This window comes from Monodelphis domestica, chromosome 5, assembly GCF_027887165.1.
Source record: "Monodelphis domestica isolate mMonDom1 chromosome 5, mMonDom1.pri, whole genome shotgun sequence".
NCBI classification, from domain to species: domain Eukaryota; kingdom Metazoa; phylum Chordata; class Mammalia; order Didelphimorphia; family Didelphidae; genus Monodelphis; species Monodelphis domestica.
Window position 1 is genome coordinate 190,591,912 of NC_077231.1, and position 19,707 is coordinate 190,611,618.

The window sequence follows — 19,707 nt, forward strand, 5'->3', positions numbered from 1 at the left end:
TAAGAAAAACTCCCCAGGGCCTGATGGATTCACCAGTGAATTCTATCAAACATTCAGAGAACAGTTAATCCCAATACTATACAAACTATTTGACATAATAAGCAAAGAGGGAGTTCTACCAAACTCCTTTTATGACACAAACATGGTACTGATTCCAAAACCAGGCAGGTCAAAAACAGAGAAAGAAAATTATATATCAATCTCCCTAATGAATATAGATGCAAAAATCTTAAATAAGATACTAGCAAAAAGACTCCAGCAAGTGATCAGAAGAATCATTCACCTTGATCAAGTAGGATTCATACCAGGGATGCAGGGCTGATTCAATATTAGGAAAACCATCCACATAATTGACCTCATCAACAAGCAAACCAACAAGAACCACATGATTATCTCAATAAATGCAGAAAAAGCCTTTGATAAAATACAACACCTATTCTTATTAAAAACACTAGAAAGCATAGGAATAGAAGGGCTGTTCCTAAAAATAATAAACAGTATATATCTAAAACCATCAACTAATATCATCTGCAATGGGGATAAACTAGATCCATTCCCAATAAGATCAGGAGTGAAACAAGGATGCCCATTATCACCTCTATTATTTGACATTGTACTAGAAACACTAGCAGTAGCAATTAGAGAAGAAAAAGAAATTGAAGGCATTAAAATAGACAAGGAGGAGACCAAATTATCTCTCTTTGCAGATGACATGATGGTCTACTTAAAGAATCCTAGAGATTCAACCAAAAAGCTAATCGAAACAATCAACAACCTTAGCAAAGCTGCAGGATACAAAATAAACCCACATAAGTCATCAGCATTTCTATATAATTCCAACACAGCTCAGCAGCAAGAACTAGAAAGAGAAATCCCATTCAAAATTACCTTAGACAAAATAAAATACTTAGGAATCTATCTCCCGAGACAAACACAGGAACTATATGAACACAACTACAAAACACTCTCCACACAACTAAAACTAGACTTGAACAATTGGAAAAACATTAACTGCTCATGGGTAGGATGAGCCAATATAATAAAAAATGACCATTCTACCCAAACTCATCTATCTATTTAGTGCCATACCCATGGAGCTTCCAAAATTTTTTTTACTGATTTAGAAAAAAACCATATCAAAGTTCAATTGGAAGAACAAAGGATCAAGGATATCCAGGGAAATAATGAAAAAAAAAATACAAAGGAAGGCGGCCTTGCAGTCCCAGATCTCAGACTATATTATTAAGCAGTGATCACAAAAACAATCTGGTACTGGCTAAGAGACAGAAAGGAGAATCAGTGGAATAGACTCAGGATAAGTGACCTCAGCAAGACAGCATATGACAAACCCAAAGACCCCAGCTTTTGGGACAAAAATCCACTATTTCATAAAAACTGCTGGGAAAATTGGAGGACAGTGTGGGAAAGATTAGGTTTAGATCAACACCTCACACACTACACCAAGATAAATTCAAAATGGGTGAATGACATGAACATAAAGAAGGAAACTATAAGAAAATTAGGCGAACACAGAATAGTACACATGTCAGACCTTTGGGAAGGGAAAGACTTCAAAACCAAGCAAGACTTAGAAAGAGTTACAAAATGCAAAATAAATAATCTGGAATACATCAAATTAAAAAGTTTTTGTACAAACAAAACCAATGTAACTAAAATCAGAAGGGAAGCAAGAAATTGGGAAACAATCTTCATAAAAACCTCTGACAAAGGTTTAATTACTCAAATTTACAAAGAGCTACATCAATTGTACAGAAAATCAAGCCATTCTCCAATTGATAAATGGGCAAGGGACATGAACAGGCAGTTCTCAGCCAAAGAAATCAAAACTATTAATAAGCACATGAAAAAGTGCTCTAAATCTCTTATAATCAGAGAGATGCAAATCAAAACAACCCTGAGGTATCACCTCACACCTAGCAGATTGGCTAACATGACAGCTATGGAAAGTAATGAATGCTGGAGGGGATGTGGCAAAGTAGGGACACTAATTCATTGCTGGTGGAGTTGTGAATTGATCCAGCCATTTTGGAGGGCAATTTGGAACTATGCCCAAAGGGTGATAAAAGTCTGTCTACCCTTTGTTCCAGCTATATCACTGCTGGGTTTTTACCCCAAAGAGATAATAAGGAAAAAAGACTTGTACAAGAATATTCAGAGCTGCACTCTTTGTGGTGGCCCAAAATTGGAAAACAAGGGGATGTCCATCAATTGGGGAATGGCTGAACAAATTGTGGTATATGTTGGTGATGGAATACTATTGTGCTAAAAGGAATAATAAAGTAGAGGAATTTCATGGAGACTGGAACAACCTCCAAGAAGTGATGCAGAGTGAAAGGAGCTGAACCAGGAAATCATTATACACAGAGACTGATACACTGTGGTACAATCGAAGGTAATGGACTTCTCCATTAGTGTCAATGCAATGTCCCTGAACAATCTTCAGGGATCTAAAAAATACTATCCACAAGCAGAGGATAAACTGTGGGAGTAAAAACACCGAGGAAAAGCAACTGCCTGACTACAGGGGTGGAGGTCATAGGACTGAGGAGAGACTCTAAACGAACACTCTAATGCAAATACCAACAACATGGAAATGGGTTAGAAACAGGAACACATGTGATAACCAGTGGAATCGTGCGTCAGCTATGGGAGAGGGAAAGGTGGGGGGGGGGAGGAAGGAAAAGAAAATGATCTTTGTTTCCAGTGAATAATGTTTGGAAATGACCAAATAAAATAATGTTAAAAAAAAAACGACTTGCCCTTGACCCCCACCTACTTGCTTACATTTGTACCAGACCCATTATTGAATGGATTTTTCTCCTGAGGTTGACTCATTTCCTTTTTCCCCCTCCCCCTTTTATGTACCTGGCAATAATGTAGAATGTCAATGAACTTCAATGATTCCAGTTGGGAATTATATAGGAGGCTCAAGCCTGTGAATGCTATAATCAAGATGTGGTTAAGTCAGAGAAGGCAATGGCTTTGGGAAACATTTCCTTCATGAGTCATCTCAGCTCTGCAATATTTACATGTAAAAGATATATTTGACCAAAACAAAGTATACTTTTGTAGACATTTGAAATCTAGATGCAATGGCAAAAAGAGCAATTCTAGAAAGCATCAACATTACTAAAACAAAGTTAACTTTAATTTTGGCCATAAAGGCCTAATTTTCTCTCTTCAATAATAGTAACTAGAAGTTCTATAACATTTTAAAGTTTGCCAAGAGCTTTATAATATTTTATCATATTTTCACTTATTATTCTTATTTTATTTGATCCTCATAACAATCCTATTATGTAGATACTATTATTATTCTATTTTACAGAAGAGGAAATTTGGGCAGACACTGATTAAATTTTTTGCTTAGGGTCACTCAGCTAGTAAGTGGCAGATGTAGGACTTGAACTGAAATATTTATGATTCTTTGTCCAGAAATCTTTAATAATTTTGTTTTTGCCAAATTACCTCACTTAATACAAGCAAGTATTAGTAGTCTTAGAAGTTCGTAGGTGTTATCTTTTTAAATCTAGTTAATGAACAAATCTATTTTATTCTTTATACTATATGTTAGATCAAATGTAACTGATTATTAATATTAGCTAATTAATGTTGACATGGGCTGCCATTTTCCTTAAGACATAACTGAGCAATAGTTGGGTCTTCCCAATAGAATCTATTTGGCTTTTAAACCTTTATCTCCATTTTCCTTATTTTCAAGGTGTGGTCCCTTGGAATATAACATTGTCAGTCTTTATTTTCCTTTATCTTCCTTGTTCATCCTAACTATCTATACTTCTAATCAGAGGAAGAATCTGAAAATGTATTTATTGTGATACCCATCTTCTTCTTCTATTTTCCCCAAATACTTCATGGCAACTTTTATGACCAGGTCATGGATTCTTTGTTTTGTTCACGTTTTATTTGGATTAATTCTACCACTTCTAGTCCTGACCCACATCTTGCAAATTTTTTTTATTTTTATCACACCCTTAGCCGGAAATTTTAAAAGTGCCAAAGTTTGAAAAAATGTACTCAAATGAGCAAATATGACATCTTGTCACAAACAATACAGAATCTGCATGAAAGCAATATAGCATAGGATAAAAACTGAATGTTGTGATATGTAGCTGAAATTGAAGAAGGAATTTAAGTAAGTTGGCTCTGTCTTAATGTATTATGCTAATACTTGACTTTATATGATCTAGAGAAATTTCTCAGCCAATATTTAGTAGGGATTGAATTCTGAACACTCAAAAAATATTCGTAAAATTATTGCATGGTTTCTATTAGGACATTTAACAGTTATTATGTGAGTAGTGGATATACTAGTTTCTGGCTTGCTTACAAAAAAAACTAAATGAAAAGTTTTCAACATTAATAAACTTATTAATTTGTTTCCAAAGCCTGTGGACCTACTTATCATATTTGTAGAATGTACATATTGATATTTTTCCTAATGGTTGTATTTCAGTATTATTATTAATGATACTTATTAATTCATACCAAATGATTCATCTTTGGTCTTGCATTTTTGTATTTTTTAAGCTGAAAAAATCATAGAAAAAAATCAAAGAAAAATTAAGCCGCTATGAAATAATAAATCAATCTTTTGTGCTATTTTCTCATTACAATGAAATTATAGGCCAGGAAAATTATGGTAGTAGTCTAGACATAGTTTTATTTATTTATTTATTTGTTTGTTTGTTTATTCATTTTATTTGTTTGTTTAATTTAGAATATTTTTCCATAGTTACATGATTCATGTTCTTTCCCTCCCTTCTTTCTTTCCCTGTCCCAGAGTCAATGAGCAATTCCATTGAGTTTTACATGTATCATTGTTCAAAATCCATTTCCATATATTAATAGAGAGATCATTGAAAGTCAGCATCCCCAATCATATCCCCATTGAACCATGTGATCAATCATATGTTTTTCTTCTGTGTTTCTACTCCCACATTTCTTCTTCTGCATGTGGATAGTGTTCTTTCTCATAAATCCCTCAGAATTGTCCTGGATCATTGCATTGCTACTAATAGCAAAGTTCATTACATTCGATTGTGCCACAGTGTATCAGTCTCTGTGTACAATATTCTCCTGATTCTGCTCCTTTTGCTCTGCAGCAATTCCTGGAGGTAGTTCCAGTTCACAGGGAATTTTTCCATTTCTTTATTCCTTTTAGCACAATAATATTCCATCACCAACATATACTTCAATTTATTCAGCCATTCCCCAATCAATGGACATCTCCCATTTTCCTTTTTTTTGCCACCACAAAGAGCATGGCTATGAATATTTTTGTAGACACAATTTTTATTACCTAGAAAAATGAGCAGAGTTCAAGGACCTTGTGCTATAATGGTAAAAACACAAGGAAGTCCACGTGGAAAAATGTTTCCATGCAATTGCTTCTCTTTGATGCTTCAATTGGACACAGAAGAAGGAGAATATTTTGTGCCATGCATATAATACTCTTAGTGTTGTTTGATCAATTCTGTGTCAGTAAATCTCCCTCAAAAGCATCTGCACATGGTGTGGATACTGCCATGGTTCTTTCTGGTCAAACCATGGTCCCATATGTTTGGTGATATAGAAATGCATCTCTCCCTAGGTTACAGAAAGCCCATGATTTGTCCATTAATTTTACTCCTCAAGTTAATGATAAAATAGTAATATTTGTTATTTATAAATTCTAACACTCAAATATTTATAAATTCTAACACTCAAATTCTAACACTTCAATATGGGATTGAAACAATAAGACTCTTCCTTCTAATGATATAGATCAGAATCCATCCATACTCACCCATTCTCTTCCAATCTTCTTCACGTCCTGCCATAGGTTTTCCAGGGAGGGAGGAGGTAAGAGTTTACCCATGTGCTGGAGGTCGTTCTTATCATGAAAATCCCAAAGGATCTTGTTTTTGGTTGTCTTTTGTCATTTTCACATGACCATCTGATCGTCTTTTTGCCCTAATGTCTTTGTTATGTTTTTCCCCAAGGACTTTATTATGTTTTTTAACATGAAACATTTTTATTCTGTTTTCTTAGTTATCTGCAGAATCTTTGATCTTTTGCAGAGATTATTCATAATCCCTTGTACCTATTTATACCCACAATATACCTCTCCAAAAATATTAATAACAAGAGTTTCTACAGAATTTAACTTAAAGTTTATAAAATTTTTATCTAAAATTAAGTCGTGCTATATTTACTTTGGTAGTTTATTGCACATTTAAATAATAACTATTTCTTAAGGATATTGTAGAGGGGGAAACTGCTGATATAATTAACTCCACCTGGATAATACTGTCAGAGTTTGAGAAAATCATTTTACTTGCTTGATTAGGAGATACTAACATTTCAATTCTGCTATTCCACAAGTTTATAGGCATTGTGAAGATAATTTTAGGGTTGTGACTTAAAATCTAGATTTAATTAGCCGACAGGGGAAATCCCAAATAAAACACCCAAGTCAGTCTGGAAATTTATGGTAATTTAATTAATATAGAGGGAAGGAATTTAAAAAGGAGGGAAGAGGATATAGGATTTCTCCTGCCTGGCCTGTGCCATAGGGAGTTTAAAATTCCTGCCTCAAGGTCTCCGAAGAAGACTAGAAGCTTCTAAGAGGGTAAAGTTGGAAAAGTAAAGGAGGGAAACTCAGCCAGAAACTCACCACCGAGACAATAGGTTGTAACCACGCCAAGATGTCTAAAGTCCCAACACACTGCTATCAGCCAACTCTCTGCCGCAAAAGGTACCAGAGAGAGGAAATGAGCCAATATATAGACCTTTCTCCCTTGTGTCCCCTCCTCTAAATGTCTATTCTTTTAGAGTTCTCATCTTCTTTGATTAGATTGTATCTTTCCAGTTACTTAACACTTCTTTGTTAAATTCACTTTTTGTGAGTTACTTAACCTTTTTGTGATTAATTTAACCTTTATAGTTACTTAACACCCTTTTGTATTAAGATCTTAAAATAGAGTTAACTTAAAGTTCTAGCTTCACTATAAGGTAAGAGTTAAGTACGTTCATTGTTCAATCAGGAGATTACAACTTTATCTTCCCCTAAAGTACGGTCTAAGTAGGGTGGAGTAATTTAATATTCACAATCCCCCCTGATTTTGTTAGACTAAATATCTTCATTGTTAAAATCAGGAAATAGATAAATCCAATCTTTACAGCATTGACTCTGTCTGGGATTAAAATTCATAAATAAAAAGAACCAGAATGATAGAATGGGGGAAAAAAGGAACAGACTTGGTATTTGAGTCCTAATCCTAGATTTGTCAATTCCTTGTGCTGTGAACTTGGACTTTTTGGTTCCCAATTTTCACCTCAATTGAATGGGAATAATTGAGAAGATGTATTATATACCTTACCAATTTGGGCTAGAAAAGCTCTGTAAAGTTTAAAACAGACTATTATTATTAGAAATAGTTGTGGAGAACTAGTAATGAATTATACTGAAGGATTTAAGTTCAAGAATGAGTTATAAATTATCCATTAAGACATCTATAGTTTCATCCTATAGCTTAATTATTGGCTGTGCTTAATTTATACTGTGTATATGTGGCATCCAAAAGCAGATTAATCTATGAGGAAAAGAAAGAAATACTGAAGTATATCCCCCCATGATTTTCTTAGTCATTTGATGAGTTTTATAGAAACCCAGTTTTGGTATAGGCTTCTATGTAGAAAAGAACAGTGAATAGGATTTAAATTGCCTTGCTAAAACTCTAGAGAGTAGGTTAAAAACAGAATAGTGTGTTTTAAAGGCATTTATCTAGTAGATATACTCAGTTTTATTTTAAATTATGGACTTGGGCCTTTCAACACATATACATGCTGTTTTGGGAACAGACTGTCAAATACCAGATGTATAAGAAGGATATGGAAGAGATAATGCAATAGTTGGCAGTTTAGTATAAATGGTTAGTAAAATTCCCTCAATATTCATTCAAAGGAAATCACATTTTCCATGTTTTCTAGTTTGTATTCCCAGCTATCAGAGAAAGGACAAACATTAATTTAAAAAGCAACCAAGTTAAGAAAAGGCCAATACTGTGAAATGTCTAGAATGTATACATCCCTACTCACTGCCAGAAATAAGATTTCACTCAAGTCTTCTTAAATCTCACACCTAGCATTCTATGTACTATATATGCTTTATGGATTACAAATATACAAAATAAATTATACCTTTTGTAGACTTTAATTACTTTTATAATTCTTTCATATATTTGATCCTCAGAACAAATCTGAGTAATGTAGAGCAGATAGAATTAAAACCTTCTTTAAAAGAAGAGAAAACAAATAATCATAGTGATTAATTGACTTTTCCAGTATTTCATGACTAGTTAATTGCATATATGAGGCAGCACTTCTGAGCCTTAAAGCTCCTTGCACTATACTATGCTGTTATTGGTATGTGCATATGTGAGAGAGAAAGATGTTATATATTCATAGATTTAAACTGGAAGAGAAATCAGAGAACATCTATGCTAAATGCCTGCATTTCTAGAGATGAGGAAACTGTGGCCCAGAGAGTTTAAGGGATTTGTCCAAGATCACACAGGTAGTTAAGTAGCACAGAATTTGGACACATATAGCCCTCTGATCCCAAGTCTTATTCTTTATATTGGTCTATTTATAGAATATGAATTAAATGAATTTATAGAGTATTATTTAAATGTCATGTACTATAGATATATAATATAGATGTCATTTTATATGATAGGTCGGATGGCACAGTAGATAGAGGACCACCCTTGGAGTCAGGAAGTCCTAATTTTCAGTCCTGTCATGGGTATATGGGAAGTCCAGTACACTTCTTAGGAACTCCCTAACACTACAAGTTACAGATAAATTTCATATCTTCATTGATGGAGGAAGATAGAGGTTGGTTCCTCACACTGATTAAATCATAGATATCAGCAATAGTCTCTCCTCTCTACTTCCCCACCCTAACTGGATGTAAAATTACCAGAAGCTCCAAAACACTTTTAGAGTCTGTTGACTAATATAGTCTATTTCCCTGGCTTTTTTTTTTGGAGGCCTAATTAGAAGTTCTGGTGCCTGGGGAAAATGGACAGTTGGGTTGAGAACTAAAGACTAGGGGATGAGGAATGTTACTGCCAAACTATAATGAGATCCTAGAATTCAGTGAATTAGTAATGGACTGTATATCTGTTGTCCAAGAACCAACCTACAATAGATAAAATCAAAGATACTCATCTCCAGACTAATTACAGGGTGATTAGTATTTTGGTCACCAAAACTCTTATCAAAGACCATCAAATAAGTTGTATGGGGGTTTTCTTTCAGCCCCTGGAGAGAGAATTCACATCAATTTGAAACCACAAGTCTTTGAAATATTAAAGTAAATATTTCTTCTAAGTGTATCTACATTTCCTATTATTTCCATAACATAAATGCAATTTTCTGTTTCAATGTCCCACTGCCTTCATTACAATTCCAAACATATTTAAATTTTAAAAACTAAGAAATTCAAAGAGAGATCAAATTGAACTCTGGTCATCTTTAAACCTGAAGAACACTGCTACCCTCCCACCAATTTAGAGAGTTTTTATATTATTTACACAAGAAAATTCAGTAGAGTCACTAATTCCATTCTCTAATCTATCAGAACGGTCTTTTAGAACTAGTCACTTCTCTGTCAACTTCAATTGTTTTCCCTCTGGAATGAGATTCTTTATTTCAGACTCTTTATAAATATTGGAAGGAATTGCTATCTGTCCATACAACAATTGATCATTCATCCATTTTTCATTTCTGAAACTTATTTATTAAATATCTATTATGAGTAACATGCTACTTTTTATTAAAAAAAATGGGAAAGATGACAAGCACAAAGCCCACCAAAAAGCAAAGGAGATTATGATGGGAACCTCACAAGGCCATTAGTTTGAGGTTCAGCTCACTAAGGAGACTAGAACATACTTAGAATCCAGATATCCCACAGTCTAAGTCCAGTGCCTAACTACCTAGGTAATATGGGGCAAATCAAGTCACCTTGGTTTCCTCATCTTTTGAATGAATGAATTAGACTGTATCATCTCTAAAGCCCATCTGTAGACTTCAAAAGTTTTTATTTTCCTTTATGAAGCTGGGCTTCCCTGTACTAATAACCCCCATATTGTCTAATCTAATCTCTAAAATTGACTTGGGGCCAGGTGAGTGCATAACATATTTACCTAGACACTACTTTAGGGCAGCTAGGTGGTACAGTGGGTAGAGTGCCAAGTCTGAAGTCAGGGAGCCTCATCTTCATGAATTCTTATCTGGCTTTAGGCACTTAATTGCTATTTTATGTTGACCCTGGGCAAGTCACTTAACTTTGTTTGCCTCTCCTCACCTATAAAATGAGCTGGAGAATGGCAAACAACTCCAGGATCTTTGCCAAGAAAACCCCAAATAGGGTCATGGATAATTGGACACGACTGAACAACAAAGATACTGCTTTACAGTTTGCAAAGTACTTAACCTCTGAGACAAAAATGCAATTATTATTACCTTCATTTTACAAGTAAGAATTTACTAAGAAGGCAAGTATAGTGATTATCCTCCCCACTTCTCCCATTTCTCTTACAACCAGGATCTCAGGCATCCAGCTATAATGAGGGTCTCTAGGTAAAGATCAATAGGACTTTAGAATATAGTCCATGGAGAGACATGAAAGGATATTGGGGGTAAAAGGAGGGATTCAGTGTTAGAGTAACTGGTGGAGACAAGTACTCTATAGTTGTTTGGAAATTCTCTCCATGTACATACACACATAAATAAAATGCTGCCATCTAGCAAATAGCTCCTGTCAGCCTGTGCAATTAAAATTCTTCTTTAATGACTAATATCCAATAGTCTAAAGAAGTGCCCAGATTTGTTTTACTTTTTTTATCTTGTTAAAAAAATTCGACAAGGGTTTATTTTTTCCTCCATCCCATCTCTCCTACTCTTCAGGAGGGAAAAGACTAGAAAAACAAAACCTTTGCAACAAATGTGCATGCATAATCAAATATACAAATTGACACATTGGTCCTGTCCAAAAATATATATTTCATTGTATATCAAGTCCAAAATAGTTACATTTTGTCATGAAAAGCATAGGAAGCATACTTCATCATTAGTTCTCTAGAATAGTAATTTATCATTCTATTGATTGGAATTTTTAAGCCTTTCAAAATTCCTTCTCTTTTAATGTTGTTGTAATTGTATAAATTGTTCTTCAGATTCTGATCACTTCAGTTTGAATCAGTTCATATGTTTTCTTAAGTTTCTTTGAAAAGGTCTCCTTTGTAATTTTTTATGATGCAGTAATATTTTGTTACATTTTTGTTCAGTCATTCCTTATAGTTTCCAGTTCCTTACCACTACAAAAATAATTGCTATGAATAAATTTGCAGATATGGGTCTTTTTCTTCTTTGATCTTTTTGGGGGTATGGGTCTAGGACTGGCATGGCTAGGCAAAGAGGATGTACTTTTCAGGTGGAGTTCCAAAAGAGCCCTCAAATTTGTAAAATATCTCTATGAAATAGTTATTGATTCATAAAGCTTTAGTAGAGTATAGATATAGATAATAATATTGATGTTTATATAGATATATGTGAGTATAAGATATCTACTATTGATTTTGTGGTCTTAGTCTTAATGAAAAAAACAGGGATGATTATAGATGGTGACCACCGTTAACAGTAGTAATACATAGGGCTTTGTTTTTTTGAGGTATTTCATTTTGTTAAACTCTTTTGAACCTTATATTAGCCTTAAGAAGCAGCATGGTGGAATAGTGGATGGAGAGCTCACTTTGGGATCAAGAAGACTTGAGTTTAAGCTTTGCTTCTGACTCATACTGAGTAAAACCTCTATCTGACCTTAATTCATTCCCTATATAACCTTGGAAAAATTCCTTTACCTCCCTGGACTCCAGTTTCCTCATCTAGAAAATGTTGGGGTTGGACTAGATAGGCTCTCGAGTCCTTTTAGACTATAACTCTAAGATCTTAGCATAATAGAAAAGAGATGAAAGAAAGGCTGTTTTAAGGTTTCTCTCAATCATACAATTACATAATAGGAAGTCTAGAATTTATAGAATTATTTTTTTAAAAGTTGTTAAAAAACCCAATAGGGTGATTTATTTTTTAATTAACATTTGATTATATTCAATCTCATTATTTCAGGAGCACTTTCTGGTGGTTAAAATATGCTCTTGGCAAACAATATCTGTATTGAAAGTATAAGTCATATAATCTCCTAATTGAACTTTTCATAGTGCCAGGGACAAAGTAGGTGCTTAATAAATGCTTTTGACTGATCAGTTGATGAGTCCAATATAAGCAAAATTATTCTTTGGTTATATATTCTTAATTTGCTTCCTTAAATCTATGAAGATGCTGATTTAGCGAAATGTTTCATTCACTGTTAAATATTTATGAATGGACAACGTATGTGACTTCTACACATTCAACTTTCCATTTATAGTCTGTCTTGATGTCAAGCTGTAATCTAGTGAACATCTCAGTGCATGGTTAGCTTTATAACCTATTACTTGTTATTCATCAGTGAATTTTATTATCTTAATAGTATAAGCTTTAATTAGGAGACTAACTATATTGCTGATATAAATTTCTGGAGCCAATTTAAAATGGTGTGGCATTACTCATGTATGTGTGCAACAAATTGGTATCAAATAATTAATCACATAAAATGAATAATAATAATAGTTGACATTTACATAGAACTTATAAGTTTGTGATGAGCTTTACACACACTATCTCATTAGTTGCTAATAACAACCCAATGAAGTAGATGATATTATTCTCCCCATTTTATAGATGAAGAAACTGAGACCCAGAGAGATTAAGTAACTTGCCCAGACAGGAGTCTCCTGACTCAAAGTCTAGCTTACTGTATTTGTTAGACATCTTAAACTCAATATATCCAACATAGAATGCATAATCAACTCCTCACTATCTCTCTCTCTCTCTGTTGTCAAGGTCTCCCTATTTATCCTTTACAGCATCTCTCCAATATATCCCCCCTTCTGCCCTCTGGTATTGTCACCACTCCAGTGCAGGTCCTCATCACCTCTTGGCTGTACTCTTTCAATAACTTGCTGGCTGCCTATCTTGTCTCTTCCCCACTCTGATCCATCCCCAAGTCAGCAACCAAAATTATCTTTCTAAAGCCCAGATCTGATTGTGTCACCCATACCTGCTCTCCATACCCACAACCCTACCTAATCAATGAACTCTTGTGACTTTCTGTTGCCTCTAGAACCAAATATAAAATATTTTGTTTGGCATTCAAAGTGCTTCATAATGTATTTTTATTCACTTCCATCGGGTTCCTCATGATCCCATTTGATATTTTCTTGGCAAAGATACTGGAGTGGTTTGCCATTTCCTTATCCAGTGCATTTTACAGATGAGGAAACTGAGGCAAATAAAATTATTTGCTTAAGGTTACATAGCTAGTATCTTAGGCCACAACTGAATTCAAGCCTTTCTGACTCCAGGTCTTGACTTTTATTTACTACACTACCTAGCTGCCCCCTCCTACCCTCTCATTCTTCTTATACCTTCCCCATCACCACATACTCTTAAATTCAGTGACAGTAATAGTAGCCTCCAGGCTATTTTGCCAATACATTGACCCCATCTTAGCTTCAGTCATTTTCTCCATCTGTCCCTGGTGCCCAGAATGTTCTCCCTCCTCCACTTTGCCTACTGACACCCATGACTGACCCCCATGACTTCCGTTAGGTCCCAACTAAAATCTCTTTTTTTTCCTGGAAGTCTTCCCTGACTCCTCTTAATTTTAATGCCTTCCCTCTATTAATTATATCCTATCTACTCTGTATATAGCTTGTTCTCATATTGTCTCCCCCATTTGATTGTAGCTTCTTGAGGGCAGAAACTGCCTTGATTGTTTTTGTGTCCCTGATGCTTAGGACTATGTTCTTGGTTAGTGTTTATTGATTGATTTTTTTTTATTGAGGTGTATTTAAATGCAATTGATGAATGCTAACCATGAAGTCAAGAAGACCTGCTTTTGGAACTTACTGTGGGTGCTGAGAGCAATTTCCTAGAGTTTTTCTACTGGGTCAGAGAAGGGTTACCATTTTGGTGGAAAAAGTTCTCACACTATGGTACCATGCATGCATGTATTTAATTAGAAAAGTATCATCTTGAAACATCTTGATCATCTAAACTGGTCAGATTTTACATGGAAATAATTGTATGCTTGCTGGCAATTTCCCCCTTTGCCCTACTCAAACTTTCTTTTTGAATTACACTAGTTAATTAGAATGCAATTATCCCATTTCTCTCGTTGCTGCAACAATAAAAGGAATACATGGGCATTTCAATTCTTTGTCTCTTGTGATTTCTGAGCAAAGAAGCTAACTTAATGTGCCTCCTTATCTGTAATCTTCTCCAAACAGTATGATTTGAAGAATTCTTTTATTTTGGTGCATTTGAATATCACAATTCCTTATTAAAAAGGAACCTTATGAAATAGGCTACCCTTTGTGAGTTGAATCACACTGTGCTAAATAATGAGATATGGGAATACTGTGAACAGCTTGACTTGTCCTGACTATTACTTAAGAGTTTGAAGTGTTTTAAGCGAGACTATGTCACCATTAATGAGAACTGCACAAGAGGGAAAATCACTTACGGGCTTTGTTATGTTTTGAGAGTTCAATAAAGCTGTTGGGTTAAAAAATAATAATAACATCATGTTTCAACATTACCAGGACCAATGAGCATTTCAGAATACTGGTATGGAAAACAAACTATTTAGAGTCTGAGAATGTTAGAGCTGAATGAGACCTTAGAAATCATTTTGCCCAGTCCTCTCTCTCTCTTTTTTTTTTTTTGCAGATGGGCAAAGAGATATGGAAAGAGATATGATATATTTAGCCCCTGTTATGTAGAATATAAATGCCTTGAGGGAAAAGACCATTTTTATTTTTGATTCATAATTTGATTTCAATTCAATTCAATTCAAACTTTGATTCATATCCCCAGTGCTTAGCATAGTCATTGGCACCTAATAAACATTTAATAAGTGCTTTTGATTCCAATGGAACTTTTAGAATGGGAATTAGAATCCATGCCTCAAGATTCCCAGGATGATATGCTTCAGACTACACAATGATGCAAACAAGAAATTAACTTTAGACATCTATGTGGCTAATATATATTATTATAGCCAGTATTTCTTTACTATAGGACCTCTTTCCTAACTTTCTTGGAGATATCTTAGGTTGAGGGGGAGGGATTTATGCCACTGAAGTTATGGTATCAATTATTATTATTGTTCAATTATTCAGTCTGGTCTGACTCTTTGTGGACCAAAGCATGCCAATATTGTCCACAGGGTCTTCTTAGAAAGGATCCTGGAGTAACTTACTCTTTCCTTGTCCAGCCTATCTTTTATATGGCACAATAGATAGAGTGCCAGGCCTGAAATCAAGAAGACTCATCTTCCTGAATTCAAGTGTGGCCTCAGACATTGGCTGTGTGACCCTGGGCAAGTCTCTTAACTCTCTTTGCCTCAGTTTCCTCTACTGTAAAATAAACTGGAGAAGGAAATGGCAAACCACTCCAGTATCCTTGCCAAGAAAACCTCAAGTGGGGCCAAGAAGAGTCAAACATGACTGAAACAAACTGAACTGAACAACAACATGGAAGCCTACCTGGAATTTGTTCCATTTCCAATAAACTATTGGCTAGACTATAACTTCCTGGAGGTAGGGATTGTTTCATATTTGTCTTGGGATCTCCAGCACATAGCATAGTCTCCTAGTACCTGGTGCATTATCAGCTCTAAATTAGTGTTTGTTGATTGAATGCTTCAGAAGCAGTTGAAAATATGACTGCATATTTCAAAGTTATTCTGTAGTTTGATATCATCATTGGAAGCAGGTGGTTGGGCAGAAGGCTGAGGAAGCATCTAAAAATAGTAGGGTAACTGTCTCTTGTTTTTTTTTAATCTTTCCAGAATTACATCTTCCAGTTGTTCCTTCTGTATGTCTGAATGATCATACACAGGTAAAACCGAGCACTTCAAACCATCCTTTAATGACAGAGAAATCTAATGGGAAGTCCCCTGTACCCCGAAGGTCATTCTGGAACTGGCCTCATCTTGAACAGCTGTAAGTCCATCATTTTGGATTTTTATATTCAACCTCTAAAAAGAAGGAATACACAAGGAAGAAAATAGAGAGTGGTTTTGGGGAGTTGACATGCTCGATATGAATATATTTCATTACCTAAACTTTTCCGTGTTTGGATTCATAACTAAAGATGATTCTATCTTTGATTTTTTCTCTGAATCTCATCTATCATAGTAGATAGGCTTTGCAGTTGACAGGGCTCCTAAGCAATAAGATTTCTTAAAGGAAACAATTAAAATTTTCAAATTGCATCAGAAAACTATTTTAAAAACCCTCTGATTTTTTTATATTCAAATGTCATGTATTATGACTTTATTTCAGAATTATTTAATTTTCTTGGTCATTAAGTTATATTTTACATTTTCCTTTGTCTAAGCCAAGCAGTGACATATAATATGCCAAGGTGATAACAATGATGTGAACTGTCAGGAATATCAAGCTTTATAATTTACAAAGCTTGGAAGAGAAAAACATTCCTGTAAACACTCCAAAGAAAGGATAAAACTTGAAATCTTCTCTAGATTTAAGAATTTTTTCCCCCATTTCTTGTCCAGGGTTTAAATGCTTTTCCCTTCTACCTTTTTTCTTTAAATTTTATTTAATTAGATGATTTAGAATAATTTTCCATGGTTACAAGACCCATGTTCCCTCCCTCCTTCCCCCCACTCCCCTCCCATATCTGACATGCAGTTCCATTGGGCTTAACATGTGCCATCGATCAAAACCCATTTCCTTATTATTAGTATTTGCACGAGGGTGATCTTTTGAGAGTCCACTTTCCCAGTCATAGCCCCACCGACCCATGTGATCAAGCAGATCAAAGGGCAGAGAGTCTTTTAGTGCTATTTGGGCATAGTTTCAAAATTGCCTTCCAGAGTGGTTGGATCAGCTCACAGCTCCACCAGTAATTCATTAATGTCCCAATTTTGCCACATCCCCTCCAACATTCATTATTTTCCTTTGCCAGATGTTAGCCAATCTGCTAGGTGTGAGGTGATACCTCAGAGTTGTTTTGATTTGCATCTCTCTGATTATAAGAGATTTAGAGCACTTTTTCATGTGCTTATTAATAGTTTTGATTTCTTTATCTGAAAATTGCCTATTCATGTCCCTTGCCCATTTATCAACTGGGGAATGGCTTGATTTTTTGTACAATTGATTTAGTTCCTTATAAATCTGAGTGATTAGACCTTTGTCAGAGGTTTTAGTTATAAATATTGTTTCCCAATTTGTTGTTTCCCTTCTAATGTTGATTGCATTGGTTTCATATGTACAAAACCTTTAATTTAATGTAATTAAAATTATTTATTTTGCATTTTGTAATTTTTTCTAACTCTTGCTTGGTCTTAAAGTTTTTCCTTTCCCAAAGATCCGACAAGTATACTATTCTGTGTTCACCTAATTTTATTTATTGTTTCCTTCTTTAGATATAAGTCATTCACCCATTCTGAGTTTATCTTGGTATAGGGTGTGAGATATTGATCTAAATCTAATCTCTCCCATACTGTTTTAAAATTTTCTCAGCAGTTTTTGTCAAATAGTGAATTTTTGTCCCAAAAGCTGGGATCTTTGGGTTTATCATAGACTATCTTACTGAGGTCACTTACCCTAAGTCTATTCTACTGATCCTCCCTTTTGTCTCTTAGGCAGTACAACATGGCTCTGACGATCACTGCTTTATAGTACAGTTTAAGATCTGGTACTGCTAGGCCACCTTCTTTCAAATTTTGTTTTCATTGTTTCCCTTGATATTCCTGATTTTTTGTTCTTCCAAATAAACTTTGTTATTGTTTTTTCTAATTCTGTAAAAAAGGTTTTTTGGTAGTTCAATGGGTATGGCACCAAATAAGTAAATTAGTTTGGGTAGAATTATCATTTTTATTATGTTAGCTTCTCCTACCCATGAGCAATTAATGTTTTTTCCCAATTATTTAGATCTACTTTTAATTGTATGGAGAGTGTTTTATAGTTGTGTTCATATAGTTCCTGCATTTGTCTTGGCAGATAGATTCCCAAGTATTATATACTGTCTATGATGATTTTAAAGGGAATTTCTCTTTCTAATTCTTGCTGCTGTGATGTGTTGGAAATATATAGAAATGCTGATGACTTGTGCGGGTTTATTTTGTATCCTGCAACTTTGCTAAAGTCATTGATTATTTCAACTAGCTTTTCAGTTGATTCTCTAGAATTCCTTAAGTAGACCATCATATCATCTGCAAAGAGTGATAGCTTGGTCTCCTCATTGCCTGTTTTAATACCTTCATTTTCTTTTTCTTCTCTAATTGCTACTGTTAGTGTTTCTAGTACAATGTTAAATAATAGAGGTGATAATGGGCATCCTTGTTTCACTCCTGATCATATTGGGAATGCTTCTAGTTTATCCCCATTGCAGCTGATGCTTGCTGATGGTTTGAAATATATACTGTTTATTATTTTTAGAAAAGGCCCTCCTATTCCTCTGTTTTCTAATGTTTTCAATAGGAATGTGTGCTTTATTTTGTCAAAGGCTTTTTCTGCATCTATTGATATAATCATGAGATTTTTGTTGGTTTGCTTGTTGATATGGTCAATTATGTGAATGGTTTTCCTAACATTGAACCATCCTTGCATTCCTGGTATAAATCCTACCTGATCATAATGAATAACCCTTGTGATCACTTGCTGGAGTCTTTTTTCTAGTATTCTATTTAAGATTTTTGCATCTGTGTTCATTAAGGAGATTGGTTTATAGTTTTCTTTCTCTGTTTTTGACCTGCCTGGCTTTGGAATCAGTACCATATTTGTGTTATAAAAGGAATTTGGTAGAACTTCTTCTTTGCTTATTCTGTCAAATAATTTGTATAATATTGGGATTAGTTGTTCTTTGAATTTTTGGTAGAATGCACTTTTGAATCCATCAGGCCCTGGGGATTTTTCTTAGGGAGTTCTTTGATGGCTTGTTCAATTTCTTTTGCTGACATTTAATTATTCTATTTCTTCTGCTAATCTAGGCAATTTATATTTTTGTAAATATTCACCCATATCACTTAGATTGCACATATTTATTGCCATATAATTGGGAAAATACTTTTTAATGATTGCCTTATGATTGCTTCTCTTTAGTAAAGATGAGGTCTCCCTTTTCATCTTGGATGCTGTCAATTTGGTTTTCTCCTTTCCTTTTTTACTATTAGATTGACCAGTACGTTGTCTATTTTATTTGGTTTTTTCAAAGTACCAGCTTCTAGTATTGTTTATTAATTCAATAGTTCTTTTACTTTCAATTTTATTAATTTCTCCTTTAATTTTTAGTATCTCTAATTTAGTTTTTATATGGAGATTTTTAATTTGTTCACTTTCTAATTTTTTAATTTTCATGCCCAATCAGTTGACCTCTGCCCTCTCTAATTTATTAATATATGAACTCAAGGATATGAATTTCCCCCTAACTACTGCTTTACCTGCATCCCACAGATTTTCAAAGGATGTCTCTTCATTGTCA

General features: G+C 34.5%; 1 protein-coding gene across 4 annotated transcripts in view; it reads left to right on the forward strand.

Annotated features, from left to right (window-relative positions):
* CPED1 (cadherin like and PC-esterase domain containing 1) overlaps positions 1–19,707 on the forward strand; it is a 417,420-nt gene that overhangs the window by 119,616 nt on the left and 278,097 nt on the right. For all 4 annotated transcript variants that reach the window (XR_008912281.1, XR_008912282.1, XM_056799629.1 and 1 more), the window contains one exon: positions 16,049–16,202. Coding sequence is in view for 2 of the 4 variants with exons in the window: in XM_056799629.1 (XP_056655607.1) it covers positions 16,049–16,202 (154 nt within the window). In the remaining 2 variants the exon portion in view is untranslated. The remainder of the gene's footprint in view (positions 1–16,048; positions 16,203–19,707) is intronic.